Raw genomic sequence first — 16,861 nt, forward strand, 5'->3', positions numbered from 1 at the left:
AGAAATGTAAAAGATATTTAGTAGGGTGTTTTTGTCTGTTGGTGCGATTATAAACAATTCAATACGCAATACTGCAGTAGAAGAGACACTCTTTTATTATCAAAATATCAAATTCATTCTCATGTCTGATTTCAAACACAATCATTGAAATCATCCCAGCGCTTCGTTCATTCTTTGTTGAAGCCATTCACTGGTTCCTTTAAAGTAAAAAGCACAAAGCCTTAGACCTTTTCATACATGTCTTATGTCAATCAATAAATATTGCATATTTAACTAGGAGTAAATCCTCGTGTATTTTGGTGAGGACTAGTCTTACCGAAGGCACTTCAGGACACGTAACACATCTAATATAAACATTCAACCTAAACTGCTGTAAGTGCTAGCAACACACACTATTAGTCAAATATGCTTAACTAATCGAGAACAACCAAACTATACAAAACAGTATGAATTTATCAGTTTATAAAGGGCAGTAGAAAATCTTTTTCTGTATAAACAAATAACACAAAATACATAAATACACTACTCCACTGGACAGATCTGAATGTGTGGGTTATAGTGTTTAAAGGACACTACATCCCTTGTATAGATACCAGATGCAAGGCTGTGCTTTGTCTAGTGCAGTTAAGAAGAGGCACCGCAAAATGGCTGAGCTTGAAATGGGTTTTACGCTGTGCTTCGTGCAACAGTTTAGTGCTGATACATTAGAACTGAGAGTTTACAAAAGTCATGGGAAAAAAAATGTTTAGAATGATAAGTGTTAAAATGGCAATTGGACTTTTTTTTAAAAATACAGGACGTTAAAGCTGTAACAGCTGAACTGGTTAGTGGGTGCAATGCTGTTAGGACCATCAGTAACATATTGTATGAGAATCTTAAAAAAAAAAAAAAAAATTATGTTGCATAAATACTTAAAAACCTATTTTAGTGTCATGTTTTCATGACAGTTATGCGTAGAAATTTGCATTTATTTTGTTGTTGTTCATCATTTTCATGTATGTTGAGTAATTTTAGAAAATAATTACAATTAAAAAAAAAAAAAAAACAGTCGCACTATGGTAATGACATTTTATTATTTAATCACAGGGATATTTTTACTGTAATATTTATTTTTAAAGAAATATATTTTTAATTTAAAATTTTAAAATCAACAAACATTTGCATTTTGGGGTTTTTTTTTAACTGTAGTAACAGTTTTTGTTGAATAATCTATAATGCAAGAGTAGAAAATGACTAAATCACACTGCAGTAATGGGGGGGTGATTATTGTAATGTTTTTCATAAAAAAAAAAAAAATAGTAATTTCATTATGCAAAATAAAATATCTTATGTTCATCTATCTTTTGTTTTATATGTGATCTAAGACCCAGAAATGTTGATTGGTTTCACGATATTTTCCCTTGCTGAGTAATGAATATGAAATTCTTGTAAGTTGGCCGATTTTTCGCTATTTTTTCAATCACAAACACACAAATGGAGTGTTTTCACACCTGAGATTTTATAAATTGCTGCGCTGGTCAGTACAACCTAAAGCTGCCGTAGGTGAACATCACCTAACCATGTCCAGTTACAGCTTACAGTATCGCCACGCTTTAGGTCCTCTTCTACGATTTAACCAGTTTAAAGCCTTGGCCCGTATCCAGCACCGCCGGCGGGAACCACGTGAGTTTGATCCTTCGGAGCAGCCGAAAGCAGTATCCGCAAACCCAGAAGAGGTTCAACCCCCCGCACCAGTGTGCGAGCTGCACCACGGGGTAAGTCAGACGGGGGAAGTAGAGTCTCCAGTGCCTGGTGACGTCGCTTTCGGTGGGCAGGTGAAGCTTGTAGTCGCTCCAGTGTCTGGAGATGCCGTAGGCTGCTCTGATGGGCCGCTCACGCTCAGACCACCGAACTATGCTGTCTGGATTGCAGTTAAAATCAACCCACTGACAGGTGAAGTCCCCGAGCTGAGGCGCGTCCTGGACCTCCGGGTCTGTGGGGCTAGAGAGCACTGCTCCCTGAACCGCTACATAGAGTCCCTCGATTTTCTGCACCTCCTTCACCCAGGGGAGTGAGTTGTCTGTGTCGAGAATGATGATGAGACGGGAACAGAATCCGCTGTTCTTTTCTCTCCAAAGCTGCACAATCTCATCTAGACGTAAAACGTCTCCACCTGATTAGATTAAAAGACAAAAATGTCCTCTATAAAAGTGTTTACCAGAGTTTGGCTTAGATCCATATGCAGATTATCTTTTTAAATGCGTTTCGTGCAAATCGTGTGCAAATTTGAATAAAATGCAAGTTAGGTCATGATGGATGAATGGACGAATGGAGAGACTGACAGAACGATAGAACGATAGATAGATAGATAATTTTGGATGGATGGACAGACAGATTGCTAATTCACAAACACAAAAGATGTTTCAGATGATATATAACAGATGATTCTTCTCAAAAATTCTCATATTTTCATTATTATTATTATACAGTATCAATACAGTAAAAAAAATTGTATTTGTATCTTGTCGGTGTTGAACATGCATTTAAAGGCACAACAATAAAGAATCATCATTATTTTCTCAATAAATATTGAAGGAAAATGCATTTTTGAAAATGTTCCACACACAAATTAAATTCTTCTTTTTTTATTTTAGGTGAATGTCTTTGAGTTTTAAGAGATTCTGTTGTGTCGAAGTGTTATGTAATGACTCTCCCACCTGCTAGAGCCCACTCTCCGCTGCGGTGGGTGTGTCCGCTGTAATACAGCACGTAGGTGTCGTGCCGTGGGCCGTCAGCCGTGTGCGCCTCCATGAAAATGCGGAGCTTGGCCTGCAGGGCTTCCAGGCTCAAGCCGCTCGTGGAGTAATCACAACCGTAGGTCTCGATCATGTGATGAGAGAAGAAGCGCTGCACGTTGTTAAGCATCCCCGTGGAACGCAAGTTGAGCTCCTGCACGTGCGCTGGGGGGAGCAGGGTGGGCTGCCCATCTGGACTGAGAGAAAATGAGAGGGTGGGGATGAAATGCCGACTCTGTTTGTAAGCCACTGACCTGAAGTATCGGAGTCGGGGAAATGCGAGCGTGTGTGTTTCCGGTACCTGCAGTAGTTGGTGGGAATCACCACAGCGTAGCCCACACAGGTTCCTCCGAGACTGCTTCCCAGCTCATGGAAGAGACCGTGGGCTAGTGACTCCAGAGGCAGCACCAGCACAAACAACGCAATAAACAGGCTGTTGGACGGCTGGAGGAGAAAACAAAACATTTAGGATCAAAGCTAATTATCAACAGGCAGGCTATTTCGACCAAGAATTTATAAATCGGTTTCCACAAAGATATTTAGCGGCACAACTTATAACGCTGATAATAATAAATGCTTCTTAAGCAGCAAATCGGTGTATTAGAAAGATTTTTGAAGGATCATGTGACACCGAAGACTGGAGTAGTGATGCTGAAAATTCTGGCTACATTTATGTTATGTTAAACATGTTAAACATAGAACATTTATTCATGACAGTTAGGTGAATCACCAGATTTGTGTGCCAAATCAAAGTCATGGTGTGAAACCAATAAGAATGGAAAATGGGAAAACAATGGGAAATGATATCATAGAGAGGACCCTTGTAAATCTTTAGAACTATAATTTGACTTTTTATGGGTAATAATATGTCCAAAAAAAATGTGGAATATCTATAAAATATTAATTTGATATTAGTAAAAAAAACATATATATGAAGAAATAGCTCTACTGAATACCTTGAGGGATAGTTTTAATCATTAATTACTCATTGTGTTGTTCGAAGTCCTTATTTTTGTTTTCTTTGTAGACAAAAAGTGTTCTCGTAGCTTCATGAAATTAAGCTTGAACTCAGGTGTCAGATGGACTATTTTAACAATGTCCTTACTACCTTTCTGGACCTTGAACGTGTCAGTTGTGTTATGGTCTATACAAGATCAGATTTTATCACAAATATCTTTTGTGTTTCAAAGATGTACAAAGGTCTGAGACGTTCGGAACATGAGGGTGAATGAGTAATGACAGAATTTTCATTTTTGGGTTAACTACTAAACAGTCACTCACATGTATTCAAGTCAAGCCATAAGAAAAAAAATGTTTTTTAGAGTCATTATGTCCAAAAATGTGTTGTTGTTTTTTTCAAACCTTGTGAAACCAGCATGACTACAAGAACTACATTTCTAAGAACTAAGAAAGATTTTCACAGGAAGCCTTACCTGCCAACCCAGAGCCCAGAGTATGATGGTGGACATCAGGCTGAAGAGCACCAGGCGTTTGGATATGAGACAGAAGTGCCTCATCCCCTTAGACGCCATGACCCTGTCCAGCTCTCCAGCCTCTGACGTGTGCACCACACACATCCTCTGACAATCACTCAGCTTGCTGTGAAAACCCCACAACGTGACGAGAAAAACCAGGTGGCAGATGATCCAGAAAACAGCAGATGCCGAAAGACCCGGAATGAGCAGATACCACCGATCCAGATCTCTCATCTTCAGAGCGGCCACAACCGAAAACATCACCTCCATGACAACCAGAGGAAGAAGCGTCAAGCGTCTCCACAGGCCTCTTCTCAGCAGCAGCGGCGACCAGCGCTCGGTGACGGAAAGTCCGCTGAAGTAGACGTCCAGTAATGGGTCGCAGACGAGGCGGCTGAAGAAGCAAGACAAGGCGAAGGGGTTGGTGGACACTCCCAAAGACTCCTGGAAGAAGAACGCAGCCACAGCTGAGAAGCAGACCAGGTTTGGGATCGCGAAGAGGGACTTCATGCGCAAATTCACAATTACAGCCGCCAAAGCCAGTGACAGGACCGCAAGGCTTACAGAGTTTTGGCTGACCAAGGTTGTGCTGGCCACAGCGAAGCCTGTGAGCTCCAAAGCTTCCCTCGAGGTGAGGAAAGCGGGTTGGTGTCGGGTATAACCGCACATTCTTCCAACCAAAGCCCACAGGGTTCTTATCACAATGCTCGCTATTAACATATAGTTGGCCACCTGCTCCTTAACATCGAGCTCTTTGGACGGGACGTTGATGAAGCACAGCAAACCCAGAAGGAAACCAAACCACAGATGCAGCAGAAACAGGCTGACGCTCTCCATGCCGAAGTAATAGTGGAGAATGCAGGCAATCCCCAGAACGAAGAGGCCCAAAATGAAAATGACCAAGATGATAGTGTCTGCCGTTTTCTCCCATTGTACGTAAATTCCCAGGCAAATGGCCACCAGGGAGTTCAGGCTGGACAGGTAACCGAGGTACCGAATGGACGACCACATGTTGACCCCTTTGTTGGCTTCGTCCAGCCGGGTCATCGCAGCGTAAAGGAAGTGACTGAAGCAATACTTGAGCAGCTTGCACATCTTCGCGTGGTTAAATCTCGCACAACAGTAGAAAAACTTGCGGAATCAACGTCACGAGTGGCGTAATTTATACGTCACACCAGGAACAATTATTCGCCACATAACTATTCAGCAAAAAAGATGCCAGAAGGGCGAGTTGTATGGTGGGTTTGAGGTGCATCCAAAACTAAGCCGTTCGACGAGACATTTTAGTGCAAGCGTTAGAGTAACATCTACAATGAAACAGTAGGTTGTGTATATCCACCTGTTACTGCTGATTGAAACGAACTGTTCAACTCAAGGTCATCATAACGAAGGCGTGAAGTAGGTGTGCAAACGATAAACTCGTCGAAAGTTATTAATTAAGGGTAAATACATGAGGTGAAGAGTTTTAATGTGCTGTCAGTCTGATTTAGTCGAGCAGATTCCAGTGCGTTTACCGGCATCAGAAAGTTGACAGAATGTGTTGCTTCTGTTCACGACGAGAGCAACATCGATTAAATCAAGCTAAAAGAAATACGCCAGCAGGTGTACGAGCCATTGGTCGCTGTCGTTTACAGAAAAACAACTAAAACTGGAAATTTCTCTCACAATATCCCGAACCATCGCCTAAACTTCGCTCGATGTCCGCCATGTTTGTACATCGGTATTAAGCAGCTACGGAATCCCTGGAAGGACAAACACAGCGTCTCAGTGAAACGGGAGAACGTTTGCGCCGCTGCTTTCAAAATATTAAAAAATAACACACAAATTTTGAAAGGGTATACGTTTTGTTTATATAAAGTTATATGAGATCTTTTGTTTTTGAAAAATCCTACCAAGACAGCATTATTTGAATAAAAACAGAAATATTTTAAACAGCTGGTTTTAAAAACTAATTCCTGTGATGCAAAACTGAATTTTCAGCAGCTATTACTCCAGTCTTCAGTGTCACATGATTTTAATATGACAACTTCCTGCTTAAGAAAAATTTCTTAAAAAAATGTTACACAACTGTTGATGTTAAGTCTTTACTTTTACACCTGATCAATTTAATGCATCCTTGCTGAATGAAAAAAAAAGTGTGTACATTAAATAGCACTACAATAAACACTAAAAATGTGCTCTGTCAGATACGAAACACACATGATCTTGTATGAATAGCTGTAACACATTTAAAGTGACTTGCTATAGGCAAATGAAAGACCAGAGAGAAGGCAACAAAAAACGTTTATTTATAAAAGATGAATAACAATATTCCTCACAAATAATCCGGTTCTGTGGGAGTCAACCATCGTAACACTGATAAAGAAAATCAATCATGCAAACAGTGGATTAGAGTCTGGGGAAGACGAAGACATTTGATATGTGAATATCTGAACACACCACCAAGTAAACTATTTAATACAAAGCTTTTTTTTTTTCTTAAATTTATAAATCGAGTACAGACTGAGGAAAGCCTTTAACTGCTATTGCTAACAGGGCAGTATATCACAATTTTTTTTCCCAAGAGCTGGTTAATTTTCTAAAAGTATACTGTATATGTAGGAGAGGAGAGTTTCTTATGACAATCAGTAGCCTTTTCTTGAATCCAGTCTATATAATCACAAATGCAAAAATACAATTTGGGTTTGAAGGCACCTTGAGGAGGATTTTTTTTTTTCCTGATTACATACTGAATTCTATCACCATTTCAAATCTTTCCACACTTATTTTTGGCACCCCTAAAACGCATCTAAAGTGCCTAACACCAAAACCTCACATAGATACCTCAACAGATCCCCAACGTACATCTCACGCGCTCTTTCAAAGTAAAGACCCATCACAGCATTTTCTCACATCATTAGGTTTACCAAATGTACAATAGAAAACAGTGCCTAATATCAGTCACTCAATAGAACTGCCAGGTTACTGTGATATGGGGCATTTTTGACCGTTAATGATTATGAACGTATTGCTATTCTAATGAAGTGCTGATGCCAATATCGATATTTTGCCAACCCCACGACGGGTGCTATCGGAAACGTGCAAATATGTGCTTGGACAGTCAAAATAGTGTTTTTAAGAACCTGGAGTGAATTAAAAAAAGCTGCAAGTTCTGCAGTTACACACACAGAAGCTAAAAACGTACAGTGATACGCAACAATCTTTTTGTAGTACTTTTAAATCGACATTTGGCAGAGTACTGTTCACGCTTTTGTACCTAAAAAGCTTTATTTTGTAACTGAAAGCGGGAAACTAAAATAATGTACTGAAAAAGTCAATGGGATAAACACCAGAAAACGATACAGGAAGTAGATTTAAAGCAACCGGAGGTTTTCGAGAGCAAACACTCAATAGTAAACAATCATACTACTCAAAGTCACATTATGGCGAAATGCAGAGAAATCTAACCTGTTTCATACTACTGACAAGTAATCGGATATTACTAGTTATAATAGCGGTTAAAACAAAAACGAAGGCAGACACGCAGCTACTTTCAGGCCATTTGATCACTGATTAGAAACATGTTGCCACAACGCATGCATCCAATCCGGTCACCTGCAAGATTGTTTGTTCTGAAAAAACTATGACTACTTTGCATGATTTGTACCTAGTTGAAGCGAGAAATCCACATTCACAGTTACAATGTCACGTAACCAAACACGCACAAGTTCTGCAGACACTTAAAATGCTACGAACATCATTGATAAAGGCTATTTCAAAAAGTCGTTAGAGAACAGACGATGGCTGAAATCGCCATCTAAAATGTCCAGTGAAAACTTGCTAAGAATCAAACCACTGGATAGTTCACGCAAAAATGGAAAATTCTGTCACCATATGTTCACCACCATTTTCCACAACAGTACTAATTTCCTTTTACTTTAACGTTTTTGTTCTTACAGTGGAAGTCAATGGGGTGCAAAACAAATTTGACTGTAAATTTAATTTCAATGTATCTTTTAGTAACAACGTAACTCAATGAGGTCATTTTGGACCCCACTAAGTTTCATTATAACTAAAAAATTACATTGACTTTGTATGGATAAAATTACAAGACTTTTTCAAAATATACGCATTTCAGAGAAGACGGACGTCATACATTTTTTGAAGTGACATTTTTGGGCGAACTACCCTTACCCTTACGAAACACAGCTGAAAAAGTCTGAAACGGTATGTTAACTGACCAAAAAGTTGGATCTTTTGACACCGACGATAACTATGCCTAAGCTATAAGTAAAGCTAGTCTGAAAAGGTTTGTCCAGTCATTCTAAAAATGAGAAAACAGCCAAAGTGAGCATAATCATCCTCGACCTGAAATCACTCAGCTGCTTCTGTTACAAAACCACATCACTGCTATATCTTAGTTAAGATTGTTTAGTGTGTACGTCTGTGTTCAAAAGGATGTCTTGCACGCTCTTAAAAATCAACGCCCGCTTAAACGTCCTCATTCACTCTGTGCAAACTTTTTGCTTCTTAAAAAGGGGTCGAGTACACAAACGCAGCGGAGCAATTTTGGCAGCACGAAGGTAAGGTACTAAACATGGAGAGAAACAGTAAACAAGCTCAGCTCTGCAGCAAAATAGGGTCTTCCAGCTCGTGGAAGGGGGCCGAGCTGCTCTGGCTCTCGCCCGAGTCCGAATCGTACGGCGTGTCTGGCAATTCCGCGAAGCTACAAGCCAACTGGTCGTCTTCGAAATCGGAGCGCGGAGCTTCGTAGCAATCTGCGAATCCGTCCTCGTCGAGCGTGTTGAAGTCCTGCGGGATGTAAAGCATCTCCGGGTAGTTGCGGCTGACCAGGTCGCTGCTGGTGGTGGGCGAAACCTTGCGGAAAGCAATCAGGTGCATGTGGGAGAACTTGACGTACTTGTAGCGCTTGAAGCCCAGAGACTCCACGGCAACCCGCCAGCTGCGCATCATCAGCGCGTGCCGGCCCTGGTGGGAGGAGTCGGGGGTGATGATGAGGAGCAGGCCGTTCAGGGTCAGGAGTTCGTGTGCTTTCTTGCAGCAGAGCCAGCGCTGGTAGGGCGAGGGGAAGTAGGAGAGAAGCAGGGAGAAGACGACCACGTGAAAGAGCTGGGCAGGTAAAGCGTCGATGGGGCCGCGCAGCTGCCGCAGGAAGGCATCCAAGGCGTCGCTGGCCAGCTGCAGAGGCTGCTGCAGCTGCAGGTTGAGAAAATCGCATTTGTAGACGCTCTGTAACCATAAAGAGGAACAAAAAAATCGGAAACATTTAGCTTAGCAGAACAGGTCAAATTAGTCAACGACAGAAAAAGCGTCCAATAAAGGGTATCAATTTATGTATTATATAGTAATATCTAAGGCTGTGATGATAAATGGATGCAGGATCGATTCTGAATCTCTAAGGATGCATTGCGATTTCTCTGGAAACGATTCTGAGCTTCGTTTTGAACAGCAGATGTCACTGCATCCTACTGCTCGTTTCCAAAGCCTTACGCACTTGAAGCGAAAATGATACATCAATAAAAAAAATTTGTAAATAAGCGAATTACAAGGGTGTGCACAGTGGACTGTGTTTACATTTACATTTAGTCATTTAGCAGACGCTTTTATCCAAAGCGACGTACAAATGAGGTAGGCAATAGAAGCAATTTATATCAACAAAAAGCATCTAATGTTTACATTAAACTCATGTCATAAAAGCATTGAACATCATGCATAAATCGGGCAAACACACAAGCACTCTATCAACATTTAAGTATGAGGATAAAACTAGAGTAGAGCACCATCTGCTGTAAAATTGCAATGCTTTCGGAAAATTTCGGAAATCCATCCATGAATCAATTCTTTATTGATTTATTAACCTAGCTTTATTAACCTATCATTTTAATTACTATAAAATGTGGTGTAATCATTATACCACAATAAAAAAAATAAATAAAAAAATGTAATTAATAAAAATGACAGTCAAGACATTTTTTGCCATTTTTAATACATATTTATATTTAATATAAATGCTGTTTTTAGTAATAAAAAAAATTAAAAACGCATCATGTTTTCCACAAAAATTGATGCAGCACAACTATTCAACGCTGAAAAGAAATGTTTCTTGCATATTAATTATTTTTAAGGATAATGTGACACTGAAGACTGGAGTTTCAGCTTTACATCACAGAAATAAAATGCATTTTAAAATAAACAGATTTTAAATTGTAATAATATTTCACAATAATCATGTTTTTACAGTATTTCTGAAAAATATGCAACTCTGCTTAGCATAAAATATTTAATTGCCGGCATGTTTGTACTATCTTTTTATTAAACAGTTTTTGAAATTGATGCCAAAAAAATAATTTTTAGTATCTTTTTTGCCATTTTGGCAATATGATTGAACAGAACAGAGCTGTCAGGAAGCGATAGAGATGGGGGCTGAGAGCAGGTAAGACCCTCAATGCATGATTCAAACTCAGATGCCGGTCGCGCAGCAGTGCCCAAGTGCCAAGTCAGTCTCACAAAACTTCAATAAACACAAACCTCTACTGCTGGCACAATGTCGATGCCAACAGTCAGAAACTCGTCAAACTTCAGAAAGGGATTGAAACAGCTGCCCACATCCAGCAGCCGTATCCTCCCAAGCTGGAACGATGAGCTGTTACCAAGGCACGAATAAAAAAGCTGATTTAGTCAATGAACTCAATGCAATCTTCTACATGTGTGGGTTTGCAGCGTTAATGTCATTCAAGGGCACCTTGAAGAGGATGATTGCGGCGGAGAGTTCGGGGATGCGTTATTCCCAGCCGCAGCATGCCTGGCGCTCTTCTCGTCCTTCTCCAACACTCGCCTCATCCCTCCATCCTGGAAGTACTCCTGACAAACACTGCGACGAGAGAGATTTAACAGCAATAAATACCAAATCGGCTATTCGGTGTAAAATTCAAACCATTAGCACTCATACCTGCGGCACCACTCGATGCGTCCCTCGCCCTCGCATTTATTTGCCCAGTGGTTGTCGGCCAAGTTCTTCATGGCCATGGCATACTCGCTGAGAGTCTGCTCGTCTTCGCAATGCTCACGCCATATTTTCTCGAAATCTCCCACTGCAGCCGAAAAGACAGAGGAGCGTAGAATCATAATCGATGCTTTCGCGTGGCGTAACTAAGCGGACATTTTTTCACAAAGCCTGCTGTGAAGTCAGCTGATGTTGCACTTCCTGTAAATTTCGGTTCCGAAGACCGTAGCCTCGGACGGCTCGCGAAACACGCTCCGATTTCGCCGACAACGTCGCCGAGCCCAAAAGCACCGTACGATCAAAGCGTTTGTGCTGATTCACACACAGTTCACAAACTTGCTGATGAAGCCGGTGACAAGGAGGGCAAGACCTGACAAAAACTGAGCCGTCCCATGACTGAATGGAAAATACAGGCCTTATCAGATTTAGAGAATAAGACAAGAAGGGAAGAGACTGCAGCGCCGTTACATGTGAATACTGCTGTACAATGCCAAGAAGACCAGATCACGCCTTCCTTATTAACCCATCACGGGGTCTAGTGAATAGACTACTGTGTGTGGGATTTATAGCGCTGCCCGTCCCTCTCGGGGGAAGAGTCGATAAAGCTAGTCTGAACCATAAGCAACTCAACAACACATTTAAAGTCAGACGGTGTTTTATATTAAGTTCTGCGCCCTCCGGGTGCAACTGATTGCAGGCTAAAATATAACATTTCATAATCTCTGTCATGATATCCGTCTTGGATGAAGCTCACTGCAGTGCAAGACCGTAACAAGAAATGTAACATCATTCTCACAGTCAATTATCTCTATCATTTAAAAAAAAAGACTGGGCCTGTTTGTCTTAGAGTTCTCAAGGTGATGATTTTATATGCTTTTTAAAAATGCGCACGCATTGTTTTTCGGGACTTCATCAGACACAATAAGACTCATTTTACTCACTAATTACTCACCCTCATTTCTTTCACTTTTTTTTCTGTGGAACATCAAAGAAGATATTTTGAGACATTTCTGGAAAACTTGCTGAAAGTTTACATTTTTGAAGGGTCCCTTCAACGTAAGAAAATATGAACTAACAAAAATGAAATAAAAATAATATACAACTAATTATATCTATATCTATATCTATACACACATATACACACACACACACACACACATTTTCAATGCTGTCATCATGCTTTTTTAATATGGTGAAATTACATGGTGACAAGATTTGGATTAATCACTTTTGCACAAAAGGTAAATAAAAGTTTCTAAATAATTTTAGTCTCATTTCAACAGATTAATGATGACAGTGTTGTATGTTTGGATGCATGGTTGTCTACATAGGGCGGAGAAGGCCAAGACCTTTAAGTCTGCCAAAAAAGGATTGGATGCAGATAAAGATAAAGATAAGTCTCAACACTGTCGGTAAAGATTCTTCTTTTTAGGTGCACGTTAAAATAAAGAACATGCTAAAATCTCTAATAAGAAAGATAACCGAGGGGAGAAGCTAGTGTACTAAAGATTGAGCAACTAAAAAAAAAAAATCCAGATTTACACAAGTGCTCATAATCACGTAACACAATCACACTGAAACCAATACAAGTGAGGTCAGCTCTAAATCTTCTTGACTGCTAAATTCGGTTCACTTACCACTCACTTTGTTATTTTAATATATTTATCCATAAACCAAATGTCAACAGTAAACATGATTTTTTTATATGTATATATATGTATATATATATATATATATATATATATATATATATATATATATATATATATATATAAAATTATTTCATAAAATAACTACACCATCCCCAACAAGTAGACACGCAAAACATTGGTCAGCTGACCCTTATGTGTCATAGGTGTATTAGGTCATTAGATAAGAAAGGTGTTAAACAATAAATGTATAAATAATTGACAGTGAACACGACACTAAAGCTTTTAGAGCAGCACACTTGTCACCTGTACGCATCCAGTGCACATAATTCAGGAAGTTTCGCGCTCAAAGATCCTCGCTTTATTGCCTTTTTCTTCCCTAAAGAGAATTAAAAAATTGTTTATGCTTTCAAACAAAGCCGTCGGATCAATGGAGAGCAAAACAGGAACAGATGAAGGACCCCGCACAGGCTTGCTGACTAGACTATAACGACAATAATGTTTCAGTACCTAATGTGCCGCCTACCTAGACAACGTTATTTAGGGCGTTTGGAACGTCGTGTTGAAATGTTCTACTGAAATGACCCGAAATCCTGTGTATGCAGGCAGCTCACTAGGTTTTGAGCCACAGCCAGCGCTTTCCAAAACGAGCCAAGTACGAAATTGAGTTCATGTCAACAGTCACGCAACACGAGTTTACATCGTATAATAACTCGACGTGCGTTCTCGTAGGTTCACGGCGGTTGTCCAGGCGTTTAAACGTCCGCATCTCTGATCAGGCCAGACTACAGAAGCAGGTCTAGGCTAGGCTACACAGCTACGCATCTCGGGCAGTACCTTCGATGTATTTCCTGCGGAGTTTTCGGTGCACGCTCTTCACCACCCCCGACAGCTTCTCCTGCTCCTGCTTCCTGCACCGCAGCTCCGTGGCGACGGAGAGGTCCGGCTCTGTCTCAGCGCTGCTCCGCAGGTCCATAGTACAGCACTGAGGCTACCGGCGCACCGGCTCCGTCGGGCCGTCAGCACGCACGCACGCACGCACGCACCGCTAAAACGCGCAGTCTGATTGCGCCTCTCCGGAGAATGTGCCGGAAGTGAGCGTCCAATCTGTGAACGCTGAGCACGAAACGCCCCAAACTCAAATCAAACTCTCTGAAGCGTTCGTTTTGATAATTTATTTAATCCTAATAATAATAACAAAAATAGTAATTGTTATCATTATTATAATTATTATTATAATTATAATTATTATAATTATAATTATTATTAACGTCATTATTATTATTAAAATATTAACATCATTATATATATATCAATATATAACAATACAATATAAATAATTTAATTATTACTTTAAATATCACTGTAATTAATTTTATTTAATCATAAATAATAACCATAATGACGTTAATAATAATGTTAATAACAATATAAACATGTCAATAACACATCAATACTTCAACTACTCATATATATATATATATATATATATATATATATATATATATATATATATATATGTGTGTGTGTGTGTGTGTGTGTGTGTGTGTGTGTGTGTGTGTGTGTGTGTGTGTGTGTGTGTGTGTGTGTTATTGACATGCCATTTGTATATTAACATTTTTTCTACATTTTTACACAATAAATTTTGGTTTGCCAATATATGTTAAGAATTAAATTCCAAAGTAAACATGAATACAATTCAATACATCAATAACAAGTACAACGTTACGTGTAAACTCAACTAATTATTATGGCGTTAAATCTAGTTATTTTGCAGTAGATGAATCGATATGTATTACCCTAAAAATGACGTCCATTGTGATGTTAATGCTGTTGCCAATTTAGAGGAAAGATATATGAGGTGAATTTAGGTGAACTTTTTAACATTTTGAAAACTGTAAATCATACATGTAAGCATATTATCACAAGCCTGTGGTGCGTTAACAAACCCAGAGCCACAATGCGTGCCATTGTGTGTCCCCTTGGGTTTGAAAATGTCATCAAGTAGTTCCATCCCATTTAGAGAGAGTGATAATCCCGTAATATTTACCATGCTCATCTGCACAAACTCCTCCCCCATGAACTACATTTATTTTATCACTTTATCGATATGCAGTCATTGACCTAGCAATAAAATTATAGTGTTGCAAAGGTGAAAATGATGTAATTTACAGTGACACGTGTATACATTCTTTGATGGCACACAAAAGACAATATTTAAAAAAAAATAATAATTTAAAAAAATTTATTAATTACTGTACCTTTTTCAAGTCATTTAGATCTGACGTTGCTAAGGACCCCACCGACTTTCTCTGTATGGCCAGAAGCAATTGAAACATTCTTAAAATATCTAGAGCTAAAAAAGGAGTCTACTTGGAGAGATCTGTGGTCAGATTTATTTCTGTGAACTGCCGAGACTAATGGAGATGAGATCATAGTTCATCTGTTTGTTCATTGAAAGCCAGTTCCATGAATTATGTCTAACAATAAATGGACAAGATAAAGACAACTTGAAACAATAACAGGTGCACAATATTGAATTATAATAAAATACTCTTTTGATTGGACAAAGCAAATTTACAGACACCACAAAGGGGAAAAAATCCATAAATCTTATCTATTTCGAGTGCACAATCATGGAAGTTATGGTTTGTTTTACATGGTTTATTCATACTGTTTACACACCTGTGTTATATGACACCTCTCTCCTTGTGAAGCAAAAGCCTTGTTTCAAAAAACTTGTTTCAAAACTAATCCTCTGTAATCTGTCAAATTTTTCAGTGGTCTTTAAACATCACTGTACCAGGCACCATTAGCGCAGAACCCAACCATTTCTACATATTAAATGTTCCTTTGCAAACACAGATAACGGTATTTTATTTTTATTTTTAAATATTTTAATATATATATTTTTTTAAATAATTTTTTCCATTGTACTTTCCAATTAATCTCAATAAAATTACATTTGGGCTGTTTTGATTAGGTAAATAGAATAGCTAAAATTATTTAAAAAAAATGGAATTTAAAAAATGGAATCTTTACTTTTGCAAATAAACTTTTCATATATAGAGCCCATATAATCTCATTTAAAGAGCATTGGGATTGCCAAATGGCAAATTAATGTTTATTCATAATCCATTATTCTACAGAAGTCATGTTATAATCATGTTCTGCACATTTGTGTGATAAATAACCACACACAATTCAGTTCTGTTGTACAGCAAATCCTTGTGTAAAACAAAATTGGGATTCCAAAATTCTAAGTATTGTATTTGTAAGTAAATCATATTTACTGCAGTCCTCTTTCACCTTTCTGAGAGCTTTTCAGTGGTTCTTCCTCCCCTTGGTGAAATAGCCAATACACTGTAATAACATATAAGGCAAAACATGCAATGAAGTCATAATAATATGCTGCGACCAAAAACACTATCAGCAAAGATGAGTATCCAACCATCCTTGACATATTGGCATAAGATAGAAACTCTTTCCACCACAAGACATTACGTCCAATGACATGTTCATTCGTATCCAATGTAGCCCTCTCCAGCTCCATGTTCTCCATATTTGTTAAATCCTCTTGGGAACTGTTCAGCTGGTCCTCGTCAATAGACTCTGAGATTGAAGGCAAGGGCCTCCCTCGGCTCAAGGAGGGTCTTTTGCAGTAGCTTCCACTCATTGCACCTTCTCTGAATACTGACTGTTGTGAATTCCTCAGTCCGCTCAGGTACAGCTCCATCTCGTCATCTATCTGCGATTCTGTTGAGGTACTGTCTTCGACGTTTTCCAGATCTCTGTCCACTGGGTCTTTTGCCAGGCATTCGCTGTTTTCCAGCATATCAGTTTCTCTGTCACTTTTCACACTTTCACATGACACATTCTCATCTTCATCAATAAATTCAATGAGGCTCCAATCATTCTCCATAGCTTGCATACTTCCACTGAGTTCAGTATCACTCTTTT

General features: G+C 39.1%; 2 protein-coding genes across 2 annotated transcripts; both read right to left on the bottom strand.

The window, feature by feature from the left end:
* Positions 1–77: 77 nt before the first annotated feature.
* tmem168b (transmembrane protein 168b) lies at positions 78–6,043 on the bottom strand. The gene is made up of 4 exons (XM_043228509.1): positions 4,208–6,043; positions 3,076–3,218; positions 2,697–2,971; positions 78–2,152 (listed from the first exon to the last, which is right to left on the bottom strand). Exons 1-4 carry the CDS (start codon positions 5,342–5,344, stop codon positions 1,605–1,607), a joined length of 2,103 nt encoding a protein of 700 aa, XP_043084444.1. The 5' UTR covers positions 5,345–6,043; the 3' UTR covers positions 78–1,604.
* Positions 6,044–6,515: 472 nt separating this feature from the next.
* On the bottom strand, positions 6,516–13,969 carry bmt2 (base methyltransferase of 25S rRNA 2 homolog). The gene is made up of 5 exons (XM_043228317.1): positions 13,739–13,969; positions 11,199–11,340; positions 10,992–11,120; positions 10,778–10,892; positions 6,516–9,478 (listed from the first exon to the last, which is right to left on the bottom strand). Exons 1-5 carry the CDS (start codon positions 13,875–13,877, stop codon positions 8,849–8,851), a joined length of 1,155 nt encoding a protein of 384 aa, XP_043084252.1. The 5' UTR covers positions 13,878–13,969; the 3' UTR covers positions 6,516–8,848.
* Between the last annotated feature and the right edge of the window lie 2,892 nt (positions 13,970–16,861).

The sequence above is a fragment of the Puntigrus tetrazona genome, chromosome 25 (assembly GCF_018831695.1).
Source record: "Puntigrus tetrazona isolate hp1 chromosome 25, ASM1883169v1, whole genome shotgun sequence".
Lineage (NCBI taxonomy): Eukaryota > Metazoa > Chordata > Actinopteri > Cypriniformes > Cyprinidae > Puntigrus > Puntigrus tetrazona.